We start from the raw sequence: 14,568 nt of genomic DNA, 5'->3' as shown, positions 1-14,568 counted from the left end.
GCTTCAGTTCTTGACATCTCCAGGTAGGATTGAAGAAGAATCATGCCTGAACCCCTAGACACCTGCTCCAAGTCAGGGTAGATAATATAAGCCTCAAGATGGTGCAGGGTCTATATTTCATTCTGTTCCATTCCATTCCATTCTATTTCATTCTGTTCCATTGCATTGCATTCCGTTCTATTCTGTTCTATTCCATTCCATTCAACTCCATTCCCCGCCTTTTCCCCAGACAGAGAACCTAGGAGGCTTCCAGCAAAGAAACACATTCCCAGGGGCGGAGCCAAGAACAAGGGGGCGTGGCCTTCAGAACGTCGTCGCACGTCTGTTTTGTTTGCCCCCTCTGCTGCTGCGCGCACGCGTACTTTGGCCGGCGAAATAGCGCCCACCCACCTCCCACGGTCGCCTTATGGGCCGACGGTGCCGCTCTTCCCCCCTCGCGTTTCGTTGTCTTACACTTCCGGTACAGTCCTTTTCCGCTTCCGGGTTGAGGCGGAGAGGGCGGAGCGCCGCCGCCGCTGCTGCTGCTTCCTCGGTAACCAGCCGCTGCGTGAGGAAGCAACATGTCCAGCAGCGGCAGCGCCGTAGCCGCAACAGCAGCACCAGCGGCGACGGCCTCGGCGGCGGCGACGACAGCGACAACAAAAACAGCCTCGCCTCCTGCCCAGCCGCCGCCGCCTCCCCCTCCGCCGCCTCCGCCGCCGCCTCAGCCGCAGCCTCCGCCGCCTCTCCCCGGCACCTCCTCGGCCGCCGCCGAGCCAGAGCTCGTCTCCCTCATCCTCAACCGCCTCAAGAGCCAAGGCCTCTTCGACCAGTTCCGCCGCGACTGCCTGGCCGACGTGGACACCAAGGTGAGGGGACGGCGCTCGGGGTCCCACGGGGTGGTGGCCCTTCGCCTCAGGGGGCGCGTCGGACTCGCGCCCTCCCGCCACACCCACACCTGGTGCCCGCCTCGGACCAGCCCCTGGCGGCAGCAGGAGGCGCTTCTGGAATCGTTCCCCCGTCGGATAGCAGAAGCTCTTCCTGTTGAGTGCCTGCCTGCCTGCCAGAGGCGTGGAGGCGAAGGGCTGCAGCTCGGTGGTAGAGCCGTGTGCTTCTTGCATGCACAGGAGGGACCAGAGCCCTGTCCTTGGTATTAACGTCATTGCTATTAAGTTTATTTACACAAATATACGCCCTGCCCCTCCCCGCCCTACAAGAGGGACTCAAGCCGTTTTAAGGACAAGAATAAGAACTGCTGAAAAAGTAGAAGAAGAAAACTTTAATAGACTTGAAACTGTCCATCTATCTATCAGAGGCTCCACGTTGCACCTGACATTGGGGGGAGGGGCGTGTGACGTGAGTTGCACACTCAATTGTTAAAAAGAAGCCCAGTGCAGAGCCCAGCCGTGCAGCATGGCCTTGTGCTTGGCCACTGGCCTCCATAGCTGGCCCTGTGGGCAAAGTGAGCCAGGCAGAAGGGGCAGTTGTAATGGGACTTGTAGTCCCACTGCCCCAGAGGCAGGACTGGGAGGTGTGGCAGAGGCAGAGGTGTTGGTCTTAGAGCAGGGTATCTGTCCCCAGAGGGGGGTGCTCAGGACTGGGGGGGGGGGGGCTGAGTCCCACCCAAAGAGACATCAAGAGGCTGAAGACACCTCTGCCCCCTAGAGTTGGTGTGTGTTTCTCAAACTTGGGTCTCCAGCTGTTGTTGGACTCCAACACTCATCATCCCTAGCTAGCAGGAATGATGGGTGTTGTAGTTTGGAGACCTAAGTTTGAGAAACAGAGATCTGTTAAAACCATGCAAATAATTACAGTAATAAAAACAGCAGGGCACCTGCCCCTCCTATTAAAAGCAGTCTTTTCCTAAAGGTCTGTTGGGAATGACAACGAGCCAGCCTAGCATCTCTAGGTAAGAAATTCCAAAGTTGCCTGGGAGCAGCCACCACTGAGAAGGCTCCTCTGTTTGAAGCCCCAAAACTGTGGCCAGTCAGTGCAGGCAATATGGAGCTAGACTTGTTTTGAGGTAGCTTCCTGTGCTGCTGTGGCTTGGGGTGTAGAGTAGAAGCTTTGGGTTGGGGTGGGCTGCTGGCAGACTAATGGGCAGAGCCTGGCGGTGCCTAGCAGTTTGGGATGTGTGGTTTAATGGATGTGGGTTTTACCTAAAAGTGAAAACAGAGACAAGTATAAAACAGCTCTTCTCTTCTTCTCTGCTCTAAATAAATATGAATTATAACCTGCAAAAAAAAAAAACAGCTCTTCTCCTTTAATTCTCTACCTTTGTGCTGTGAATTTGCTCCCTAACCAGAATTTTTAAGGTGAAAGTGGAAAGCATGAGGTGTCAGGTCAAACAGAAGACCTTGCAATCCTAGTTGCCAGGCAATCAAGAAAGGTACCAAAGCTCTGCCCTCACCTGACCACTATTGTGAATGCTCATCCATCTCCTGTTTTCCTCTTCCCTAGGCTAGTATCTTAATGACATAGATCTCACTGTGGTAGGAAATTTGTGTGTGGGCTGTGCCACTTCGGACTGAAGGTGCAGACTCATATGATAGAATGATTTGCAATTCAAAAACATGCTTTGTGTTTAGTTAGTTGTTGAGGAGAAAGGTCCTAGTCTAGTTGCTGGCATGCTAGCTTTCTTCATGTGAGGATTAGTGGTGGTGGTGGTGGAAGACCATGTGAACTTTCCACCTGCACTTAGAAAAGTTACTGACCAGAGACAATTTTCCTACCTAATTGAGAACTAGGCTATTGTAGTATGCATTGAGTGCAGATTTATTGTCGAAAGGCAGCTAAAATTTCAAATAACAGTAGTGTGTGAGGATGTGTCTGCATGTATACTGCAAGTGCAGTAGAGTACTCAGTGCTATTTTTCCAGACAAAGAGGTGTAGGAACTCACCATGAGTGCCTCCCTTGTTCCCTCACAATGGGGCCGACCTGAGAGGCACCAGAACTGAGTTCTGGCTGAAAAAAACCCATGCGTTATTTAAAACAAATTACAGTGGTACCTCAGTGGTACCAACACAATTGGTTCTGGAGGTCTGTTCATAAACTGAAGCGTTCATAAACTGAAGCGAACTTTCCCATTGAAAGTAATGGAAAGTGGATTAATCTGTTCCAGACGGTCCGCGGAGTACTTAAACTGAAGCGAACTTTCCCATTGAAAGTAATGGAAAGTGGATTAATCCGTTCCAGGCGGGTCTGCGGAGTACTCAACCTGAAGCGTACTTAACCCGAAGCATGGGTGTAATTGGTTCCGGAAGTCTGTTCATAAACTGAAGTGTTCATAAACTGAAGCGAACTTTCCCATTGAAAGTAATGGAAAGTGAATTAATCCGTTCCAGATGGGTCCGCGGCATTCGTAAACTGAACATTCGTAAACCAAGGTGTTCATGCTAAATTTCATAACAAGCCAACTTCAAGCCATGTCTGGCTTCTTAAAATTGTTGTTCTTGTTGTTGTTGTTTAGTTGTGTCCTACTCTTCGTGACCCCATTCAGGCTTTTCAACATAGTGCTAAACCTGTCAGTTTGCATTTCATAAGTGCAGAAAGTATTGATCTGATGTGTAGAAATCTTTCCCATTCTACTTACAGTGGTGCCTCGCTTTACGAATGCCCTGCTTAACGAAATTTCCGCTATACGAATGGATTTTGCGATCGGAGGTTGCCTCGCAAGACGACGAGGTTTTCTATGGCCGCCGCTTCGTCTTGCGAAGCGTGGCCATAAAAACCTCCGATCACAAAACCTATTTGCAAAAGGCATTCGTCTAGCAAAAGGGGAACCAGCTGTAGGAAGGGAAGAAGGCAAAGAAAGATCAGCTGAGAGGCGCTGACAGCTGTCAGCGCCTCTCAGCTGATCTTCCTTTGCCTTCTTCCAGCTGCGGCTGGTTCCCCTTTGTTTTCCACTGGTCTCTGCCGGTTGCCTTGAGCAGTGAGGGGCAACCGGCAGAGACCAGCGGAACACTAGCGCGGAAAGAAGGCAAAAGTCTTTCCCCGCCTCGTGTCCGATCCAGGCGGGAGGTGGCGGCAAGGAGAAGCTCTTCTCCCGTCGCCGCCTCCCGCCACGCACAGCCGGCATTGAGCGCAGCTTCGGAGACCTCCGAAGCTGCGCTCAATGTCGGGGGAGGCAGGCGGGAGGCAGCGACGGGAGAAGCTCTTCTCCCATCGCCGCCTCCCGCCACGCACAGCCAGCATTGAGCGCAGCTTCGGAGACCTGTTTGCAGGGAAATTTTCTTTAAATTAAAACATTTGTTCCTCTGCCCCAGTTGGAGAAGGCTGGTGTGTATTATGTATTTCCTCCCCCTTTTTAATTGAGTCTCTTTAAGCTATGGTGTGTTATCCATAGCTGCCAAGTTTTCCCTTTTCTCGCAAGGAAGCCTATTCAGCATAAGGGAAAATCCCTTTAAAAAAGGGATAACTTGGCAGCTATGGTGTTATCAAACTAATAGACTAGACACATTAAATCAATGGGCTTAGTGACTACCGTACCTTAAATCCATGGATTTCAGTGAGACTACTGAGTATGAATAAGTGAGATCCCACCCATAGATCTTAAATTGATTGGGTGGTATTCAGCTAAGTTTTACTCAAGAGTAGACCCAATGAGATTAGTAAATATAATTTAAGCCCATTAATTTTAATGGGTCTACACTGAGTTAAACTTAGTTAAGTACCTTCCATGGTGTCCAATCTCATGAATGCCAAGGATATGCTAATAGGAAGTTTCACATAGCATTTCTCATTTTTCCTTTTAGCCTGCTTATCAGAACTTGAGGCAGCGGGTGGACAACTTTGTTTCAAACCATCTAGCAACTCATACATGGAGTCCTCACCTGAACAAGAACCAACTGAGAAACAATATTAGACAACAGGTTCTCAAGTAAGTTTCATTCCTTAAAATGCAGCAATGCCTAATGTAGTTGCATTGGAGAAAACAATACAGGGGTCCAACAAAAGCTTTTTAGTGGTGTTCAGATAGCTGCTGACACATCATAAATTAAAACACCCTTCATTTCAATACCCATTTGACAGGGGTGGGAGTGGGAAGACTGCTCTTTGAGTCATTATGACAACTTACTAGTGTCTGAATTTAGTAGGAAGTTCACAGAAATATAAGAAATCATACGTATTGTATTGATCACTTTTACTGCTTAACCTAAGAAATTGGATCTCCTCTCCATTTTCTTAACATAGAAAGAGCACTTACTAGTTTCAAGAGCAATTTAGGGAGTAGTGTTTAATAGATCACCATGTTTCAACTTGAGGATATTACAAGTGTAGGCTTTGCTATGTTTAAATACAAATAAATTCATATTTATTTCCATATCAGGTTATTATATTTTGAAAGCCAGATATTTACTATAGCTGTCTTCAGCACCATTGGGGTACAGTTTACCCCAATTACCAACCAAGCATTAAAGGGAAATAGAGCTTTTATACAGTCTCAGAAGGTACAATTTAGGTTCATTAAATGCTTTAAGTGTCCTATGAGTTAATACCTAACTCATTCTCCAAGCGTGGAGCCTTATGTAGCCAAAATGGCACCATCCATTCACAAGTGGGAGTTATCAGAAGGCTTGTGGCATCTTCCCAAACTTGCAGAACATAAGAAATATTTAGTGGGGGAGCCTTAATGGGAACTGGGGCTACATTTTTACCTAAAATCATTTGGAAAATTGGTAATACTTTAACTTTCTAATTCTCTCTCTCTCTCTCTCTCTCTCTCTCTGGGGGTGTATGTGTGTCTGTATTGCAATGACCATAGTCTACAAACAATGAAAATTTGATTGGCTGACTTAAAAGATAAAGAAGAGTATTTCTATCGGCTTGAAGCAAAAATGAAGTATTACTTTTTAGCAAGTGTATTCATTGTGTGTGCTTCAGCAGTTTTATCCCCATAATGGGCAGCCAAGTATTTTCCCGCTGCTCCTCCCCAAGAAGTAAACAAGTTTGAAGCTTTATTATTATAGTGCATTATTATAAGAGAGCTGGGGTAGGGTAGTGGCTAAGAGTGTGACCTATGAACCAGGAAGATACAACTTCAAACACAGCAGTAAATTTCATATGTGTTGTTAGGCTAATGACTCTTTGTCACTATCATATACATGCAAGCTTTGTAATATGCAGATGAATCTGGAGTATCTTATTAGGCTGTTGGGAACCCCAAGAATATATATGATTAAGTCTTTGCACAACTGAAATAAGCTCTTACTATTATTATCTTCTTCTTCCTGTACAGAGTTGTTGTTGTTGTTCTTTAGTCGTTTAGTTGTGTCCGACTCTTCGTGACCCCATGGACCAAAGCATGCCAGGCACTCCTGTCTTCATTACAGGACTAATATGAGGTGAACTTCCTGGACAGAAATAGGCTCTTTTATGTTGTCATTTTGTTTCAGATCTGGAATGCTAGAATCTGGAATTGACAGAATAATTTCTCAAGTTGTCGATCCAAAGATCAATCACATATTCAGGCCACAAGTAGAGAAGGCTGTCCATGAATTTTTAGCCACATTAAGCCACAAAGAGGAGGCCAGTCCCATCGCAGCTGCACCTGAGGAAAAACCAGACACTTCTGTTCTGATGCAAGGTATTTATATCCATTGCTCCCGGCAGAACTGATGTGCTATGAAGTCTTAATTTGGAGCTTGGTGACTATGTAAGCAGATGGAAAGGTATCAAGGAAGGGAAGTTGAAGTTTAGCCTCCCAACTTCTAAGTAAGTGTTTATGTTGCAATCTTACCAGTTCTCCAGTATAGGAGATGGTCTGAAATTGAGTTGAGTCCTAATTAATTATCATGATTTCCTTCAAGGATCAATTATATGTAGGGTGATTCTGTGATTTATTCTACTCATAATGATCCAGAGCAGAACTCCAATATATAGTTAGCAGAGTAAAAACTTAAACACGTTGCAGGATTCCCAAAAAATAGACCAGAGGCAATTGTATTTCATCCAGCAGAGCTTTACTGCTACTGAATAAAAATGAGCATAATGGTCACAAATCCAATACATTCAGGATTGGCACTGTCCATAAGAAGTCCAGTTGCAGCAGACTTAACTTAAACTTGCAATAATTTATAATAAGACTAAACCTTAACACTAAGCGTACTATATACAAAACACCAGGCAGTTGGAAAGAGAGATGAAGAAGAGAGTGAAACCCAGGCTCCTTCTGGCCTGCATGACCTTGACAGAAAAAGATAACAGAATCAGTTTAAGCCAGCTGTACTCAGCTTCTCTGAAGGAATAACCCAAACATTTGTTTCTATCACACAAAGAAGCTTCCACAAATCTTGAATTAATTAGAATAGGAAAAATTTCTACACATCAGATCAATACTTCCTGTGCTAAGAAATGCAAACTGACAGATCCCACACACACACACCCCAAAAAAATCTTTGACCACATTGGACATACATGAAACCTGCAGTATTCCCTCCCCCCCCCCCCAATTCCTCACGTTTCTTTTTTGCTTTAATAAATGAGACATAAATGTAAGAACAGATTTTCTGACTAATTGATGACATTTGTTCTTTACTTAACTTCTTTGAAGGTGTTCCTGCTTCCACTCCAAGCACAAATGTAGCTAATGATGCTATGTCCATTTTGGAAACGATCACTTCTCTAAACCAAGAAGCAAGTGCAGCCAGGGCATCCACAGAAGCAACAAATTCAAAGACTAGTGACAGAGTTCCCAAAAAACTCCTGTCTCAGCAGAGCATAGATGGTGGTATAGAGAAGGACGGTGGTATAGAGAATTCAGAAGATCTGCTAGATGGAGAGAAATTGCTCTGTGACTCTGCAGAAGAAAGCTCTGAACCAGTATCCAACTCAGAAGATGTAAATAACTTATTTTCTTCAAGTGAAGAAGGGAAAAGTCTGTTAAAAGAAATCAACAGTTTGGTTAACCCAAGCAAGGAAGCTGTGCAGGAAAGTGATGAGCAGAAAAGTAAACCGATGGCCCAAAGTGATAGGAAAATAGAGAGCATGGAGAAAGGAGAGAGGAAAAAGGAGAAGAAAGAAAAATCTGAGAAAAAGTTGGACCGCTTGAAAAAGAGTGGTGACGATCTAAAGGCTAAAGAAGAGAAGTCCATGAAAGATAGAGAGGCAGAAACAACCAAATATTCCGCTCCGGAGAAGAACAGTAGTAAGCACAAAGCAATTGAAAGTACAAAAGAAGGTATAAAAACCACAGGTGGCCACGCAATAGGAGGGTGGGGCGGGGCTATTTGGGTTGATAAGAAAGTTCTAATTTCTGTAGTGTTAGAAAGCAAATATTTGCAACAGCATTTTGTTGCTTATGTGTACTTAAAGGAGTGCCATTTTTTTCATCTGCAATTTGATGGCAAACTTTAAGAGACCAGAAACAGCTTTCCATGCAATGTTTGAAGGATGAAAATTGTTAAGCCTCCCCCAAGGCATTCGTGTAAGCCATTTCCACTTGTTTGTGGGACTCTGGGCCCATGTTTTAAGAGATCTTCCTTTCTTTCAGAACTAGTTTTGGAGGATTCTGATGTTGATATACTCAGTGATATCACTGTTAGCTCTGTGCACACCAGTGATCTTTCTTCCTTTGAAGAACAAAGTGAAGATGAAGTTGCACTTTCAGACAGCACAGAAGAAGGAGAGATCGTTTCTGATGGTAAGGTAACAGTCCTAAATCTGTACTGGATTTAACTTCCTAGCCAGGAGAAAGCAAAATGTGAGCATTTTTCTTTAAATATGCATCTTTGACCACTAGTCCTAGTAGCTAGAGATGCTGGGAGTTGTCCTAACAGCTGGGGACCCAAGTTTGAGAGATAATGTGTTATACTGATTTTGATATAGAGTTTAAGTTGTTAACATCTGATTGCAGTAATGGCTGGCGGTGGAGGGTGCTGCTACTTCCCTGGCCTCTCAGTACAGGTGTCACTGCTAGTAATCATGAGGTTCAGGGGCGAGGCAGGAGGGAGGTTCATGCAGGTGCCGCAGTGGAGCCAATCAAATGCTTCCTTTGCTGGGTCTGCAGTGCACAAACCTCCCTGCTGATTTGCCTCTCTTAGCTACCAGTAGTGACTTGATTAGGAAGCCACACCACTTTGCCATCTGCTACTATCTGCCCTAAATGCATACACGAGAGCATTCATGCAGGCTCACACAAACATACACACTGATCTCTAGGTACAAGACAGTAAAAATATTTTTCATCAGTATTGAAATGTAATTGGTCAAAAATGAATTGAGCATACAGTTCAGTAGCAGAGGTGTTACATGCTCTCACATAGGCAACCTATTTTCATACAGGGTTAAATTTGCTGTGTTCTGTGCAGTTTGAAAATTGCAGAGCTGTGGGCACAAAACTTTTAAATTAATCTGCAGCCAAATGCTAGGCTTGTCTTTACTATCTCATTAATCCCATGTAATCAGTTAATTGAGAGTTTCCCTAAGTATAATATCAGTGTACTGGATGAAGAAAAGATCACCAGTGTTGAAGCAATGATTCTTCAACATCAACTTTGTTGGACTGGTCATGTTGTGCGGATGTCTGATTATTGTCTTCCAAAGCAACTACTCTATTCCGAACTTAAAAATGGAAAGCATAATGCTGGTGGTCAACAAAAGAGGTTTAAAGACTGTCTCAAGGCAAATCTTAAAAAATGTAATATAAACACCGACAACTGGGAAACACTGGCCTGCAAGCGCTCCAGTTGGAGAACAGCCTTCACCAAAGGTGTCATGGACTTTGAAGACACTCAAACTCAGAATGCAAGGGAGAAATGTGCTAAGAGGAAGGCACGCTTGGCAAATCCACACCGTGATCAACTCCTGCCCGGGAACCAATGTCCCCACTGTGGAACGACGTTGGCCTCCACAGTCACTTACGCTCATTGTTAAAACGGTGTTTATGGAAGACAATCTTACTCGGCTATGAAGGATCGCCAAAGAAGAAGAAGAATCTAAATGGGGTGTTCAGTTAGGGCTGTACACAGGCCCCTGATCCACCCTGTGGCTGAAATCTGTGGCCCATGGATCAGGTTGATATGCCCTGTGCCACCTGGGGATCACCTTGGAGCTGTCCCCCAAACAATTAGGGGATTGGAGTACATTTTTAATGGGTTTTAAAACCATATTTTAACATTCAGTTAAAATGGGGCTTTAAAATGATCAGGGATGGGGGTGCACCATAACTGCAGAATAGGATCCTGTCTGGTGCTGCTTTGCAAAGTGGCTTTCCTGCAGGAAATCTTGCAGAGTAGGACCCACCACCCATGGAATCAATGCCTCTGCTCAACAGCTGTTGCATCAATTCTGTGGGGCATCAAGGCAGGAAGGAGACGTGTGGAATTGGGCCTACCTTCTCCCAGAAGGCAGCTGACAGCCAGGTAAGTCTTGGATGTATTGCACAGTTTTCTGGCCCAGCCAGGTCTGGCCCAGTTTATCTGCCTCTACTTCTGCCTGCTGTCCCATCCTTTGACAGCGACAAATCTGTCTGGACCAAGACAACCATCAGGATCACCTCACCAAACAGGACAGAGCAAGATCAACCAAACCAACACATCACAGAGGGACCAACACAGCCTGACTCAGGGAAGTTCATGGCTATGTACTTGAGTTGTCTGAGTGCTCCAAATAAGCCCCATTTGGCTTGGCCCTCATCTAAATCCAGTGCTCAGCCTAGGGTTCATCAGGCTATCTATTCAAATGCTAATACATTTTCTGATTTTAGTGGATATGCCTGTGCTACATCACAAATTTAAACCAACGCATACCTTCAAGAAATTGCTGCCGAGACAGCTAGGTAGTCTATGATCCTGTTGCAATATTTCAATTTCCAGAATCCTTGCCAACTTGCCTTGTAGCACCTGGGTACTAAGTGCTCTATGTTGCTGTTTATTAACAAATAAACAAACAGATTTGGGGGATTTAAGCTCTCCCTTAGTTTTAGATGTGTGGGAAAACAAGGCAAGAATTTGAAGAGATCTGTGTAAGCAAAGAAGAAGAGGAGGAGGAGGAGTTTGGATTTGATATCCCGCTTCATCACTACCCGAAGGAGTCTCAAAGCGGCTAACATTCTCCTTTCCCTTCCTCCCCCACGACAAACACTCTGTGAGGTGAGTGGGGCTGAGAGACTTCAGAGAAGTGTGACTAGCCCAAGGTCACCCAGCAGCTGCATGTGGAGGAGTGGAGACTTGAACCCGGTTCACCAGATTATGAGTCTACCGCTCTTAACCACTACACCACACTGGCCAGGTGGGAAAGCTTGCCTTGGGTGGCTGATTTTTCACTTCCAGCTTCTGCATTGAGTGCTGCTCCAGTAGGTCCCCTGACTGCCAGTATCAGATTTTGAGGTGGAACACAAGGAGCTACAGTAGGAAGAAGGCAGAAAGGTACTTTTGTTCACATGGAACTTTCTGCCTGTCCCTTTCATCCCAACCTAGATCTGACTTTTAAAAACATCTTTCCGTTAAGGTTGGGGTGGGCTACTTGTGTCCTTCCAGATGTTTGTTGGGCCCCAGTTCCTATTATCCCTGAACTTCGCCTTTACTGATCTTGCATGGCACCAGGTTCCTTATCCATGATGTCTAGTAACCTTCATTGTCTCAATGTTTCTCTAGATGACGAAGAAGAAAATCAGGTCAAAAGAAAGCCAGAGGCTGATTGGGCCAGCAATAAAAAAACAAAACCTGGCCGACACGCTTACGTCCATAAGCCTTACCTCTACTCCAAGTATTATAGTGATTCTGATGATGAAGGGACTGTGGAGCAACGCCGCCAGTCTGTTGTAAGTTTGGTTTATTTTTATTTATTTTTAACATTTGTTTAGCAAAGAAATTAGAACAAGAAAACAATCTAAACTGCAAACACAATACATGCGTAGACATTTCAGGGATAAGAAACTGCTTCTCTCCTTTGTTCTGACCTATTTTGGAATGCTTGGAACAAAACTAGTACAGTTTGGACCAGTGTTGTGCCATTCTCAAGCCTCATGCTGATTATCAATTAATGTGGCAGTCAGCCATTCCTAGTGAAACCTCTTTTGACCTCCAGTCTTTTCAAGAGGCATTTCTGCAGACTTGGCTCTGGTGTGCTTATGTCCAGTAGTCATGTCTTGAGGAACTCTTAATTTCTTCTTCGGATGAACTTCTGTCCATTGGAGAGGGTTTTGTTTTACATTTCAGAATAGATTGGTACTGTGTCCAAATTGAGTTAATTTGCTTGATTACAATTTCTGGGGAGAGGGGGTTTACTTTGCAGACAAGAAAGTACAATCGAAAGGGTTGTTAGGTTTTTAAAAATCATATTGTGGGGTTTTTTTCAATAAAACGTAAACAGTTATGCCCAGCATCTAGAGAAGCCTGTGCATGACAAGAATAGGGTTTTCAGGTTTTGCTTTCTTGGAACAGTCCTTCATACCTCATTGAGTGCCATGGAAGATGCTCTTCTAGCCTTCAGGGAAGGTTTCTGGGGAGACATAGAGGCTGCTGCTGGAAGTGGGGTAGTGAAAACATGCTTTGGATCCCATCATATGAACTCCCATTTTCTTATCTTTAGGCTAGAGAAAAAGAAGAGAGACTGCTAAGGAGAAGGCTTAACAGAGAAAAACTTGAAGAAAAGCGGAAACAGAAAGCTGCAGAAAAAACAAAAACACTGAAATGTGCAAATCAAGGTGCTGAGCTGTACTTCAGACGAACATTTCTTGTGCTGTTTTCTATTTGCGAGTTAGTTGCCTTTTTGCAGAAGAGAGTGTATACTTAATTTAGTACTCTCCAAACAATTTATTTCATTTTGCATCCAAAATAACAATATCAGAAATTTCAGCTTGAGACTTTACTGTGTCGTTCTAGGTAGAAGCACTCAAAACCTGGAAGAGACTCCTGCCAGAGGACTTGAATTGAAAGCCAGCGGAGCCAGCATCAAGGATGTGCTGAAAGAACAAAGATTTTTAGAAAAGAAAGTAGCCCTCAGCAGGAAAAGGAAGAGAGAGTCAAGGTACATAAAATTAGTACGTTTTGCATATTACAAAGTGCAAATCCTTTGAAAGTAGTAGAGATACAGTCTGAAATAGTTTGAACCCCCTCTAAGGTTCACAAACCTCTGGTCTCACAGTTCACCCACCCAAGATCATGTTAGTAGCAGGCAGCAGTCTTTTAAGAGAGCGCATTGCAGGAAAGTCTTGATCCCAGAGAGCTTCAGTTAATGACGTCTTAACTATTTTTGAAGTACAACTGAGATGTCAGGCTGCATTCTGTTTTAGCCCTTTTCTAGCATTAATGAAAGTATGGGAAGACATCTTTTCAGCAAACCCACTAGTGTGAGGAGAGTTCTTCCATCCCACCTTCCTTCACCCTTGGTGCATCTGTCGCCCCCCAGGAGTCTCTGCAGGGTTCTTGGGGTCTTTCCATTTAAGGCTCGAATTTGCCTCCCCCCCCCCCCAATTGTAGCATCCCCAATGCAAACAGGAGCTTTATCTTAAAAAACAAACCTAGTTCTGTATATTTCAAAAATAAAGCATTCTTTTTGTCCAGACCTATCTTTTATCCCTAATATTCAGCCATCCATTAACTTCAAGAATTGGCCTTCCCTTTATCCAAGTCAATCTTGCTCTCGTGTGTTGTGCACTTGGGTTCTCTTTGGATCCTGCTAAGCCCTTGTGAAATTATAAGGCCCTCATTATTTCCTTTAGATTCCAGGAACAATATTTTACTTAGAGTATATTACTCTCATTTAATCTGCCAGCAGTGTTGAAATTCTAAAGTATATCCTGGTGGACACTATTAGACTATCTGCTGCCTCTGCAGCTTTGGGGAGACAGCTCCACTTGAAGAAATTTGTAGAGCTGCTACAGGGAATTACGTCCATACTTGCACTAGGCATTGCAGCCTCCCCCAGCCTGTAGATGTTTTAGGCCGGTGGTTCCCAACCTTTTTTTGACCATGCCTCACCTAAGCATCTCTAAAATCCTGATGCCCCCCATGACATATAATTCTTATTAGTAAAAAAGTGAACTCCTGTTCACATGGAGCAAGCCTAAAAGGCCATTAACCTGGTCTACTCAAGCTTCCAAATTACTTCCCTTAAAAATCAAATTGCCCCCCCCCTGTGGGGCATGTGCCCCACATTGGGAACCACGGTATTAGGCCCATAAACCATGACCATTGGCTGCACTGATAGGTGATGATGGGAGTTGTAACCCAAGACATCCCTTTTTTATTATTCTTTCAGGCATGAAGAAGACAGCAAGAAGAAAAAATGTGAACAGCTTGAGGAGGATCCTGGAGAACCTCGGAAGATTACTGAAGTAAGTCCCTAATTTAAACTTTGGTTCTTGTTCTGTAAGACTGTAAGCTTGATCTGTACCTTTAAAATTCAAAGATATGAACTAGTCTTGTCTGCACTGCAATACTGTTGTATAGGTTTTAAGCCAGGCATCCCCAAACTTCGGCTCTCCAGATGTTTTGGACTACAATTCCCATCTTCCCCGACCACTGGTCCTGTTAGCCAGGGATCATGGGAGTTGTAGGCCAAAACATCTGGAGGGCCGCAGTTTGGGGGTGCCTGTTTTAAGCCATTAGTATAATGAAGAAAATCTTAACTACTAAGATTTAAGC

The 14,568-nt window shown here is 44.4% G+C and overlaps 1 protein-coding gene across 4 annotated transcripts in view; it reads left to right on the top strand.

The window, feature by feature from the left end:
- Nucleotides 1-489: 489 nt before the first annotated feature.
- The window catches only part of BOD1L1 (biorientation of chromosomes in cell division 1 like 1), a 48,377-nt gene continuing 34,298 nt past the window's right edge, over nucleotides 490-14,568 (top strand). For all 4 annotated transcript variants that reach the window (XM_060279071.1, XM_035112021.2, XM_060279070.1 and 1 more), the window contains exons 1-9: nucleotides 490-848; nucleotides 4,735-4,859; nucleotides 6,376-6,566; nucleotides 7,533-8,159; nucleotides 8,472-8,621; nucleotides 11,575-11,741; nucleotides 12,512-12,626; nucleotides 12,805-12,949; nucleotides 14,183-14,258. In XM_060279071.1, coding sequence (XP_060135054.1) covers nucleotides 561-848; nucleotides 4,735-4,859; nucleotides 6,376-6,566; nucleotides 7,533-8,159; nucleotides 8,472-8,621; nucleotides 11,575-11,741; nucleotides 12,512-12,626; nucleotides 12,805-12,949; nucleotides 14,183-14,258 — 1,884 coding nt within the window. In that variant the 5' untranslated portion in view covers nucleotides 490-560. The remainder of the gene's footprint in view (nucleotides 849-4,734; nucleotides 4,860-6,375; nucleotides 6,567-7,532; nucleotides 8,160-8,471; nucleotides 8,622-11,574; nucleotides 11,742-12,511; nucleotides 12,627-12,804; nucleotides 12,950-14,182; nucleotides 14,259-14,568) is intronic.

This window comes from Zootoca vivipara, chromosome 9 (genome assembly GCF_963506605.1).
Source record: "Zootoca vivipara chromosome 9, rZooViv1.1, whole genome shotgun sequence".
Lineage (NCBI taxonomy): Eukaryota > Metazoa > Chordata > Lepidosauria > Squamata > Lacertidae > Zootoca > Zootoca vivipara.
This window is presented reverse-complemented; position numbering and strand designations above follow the sequence as displayed.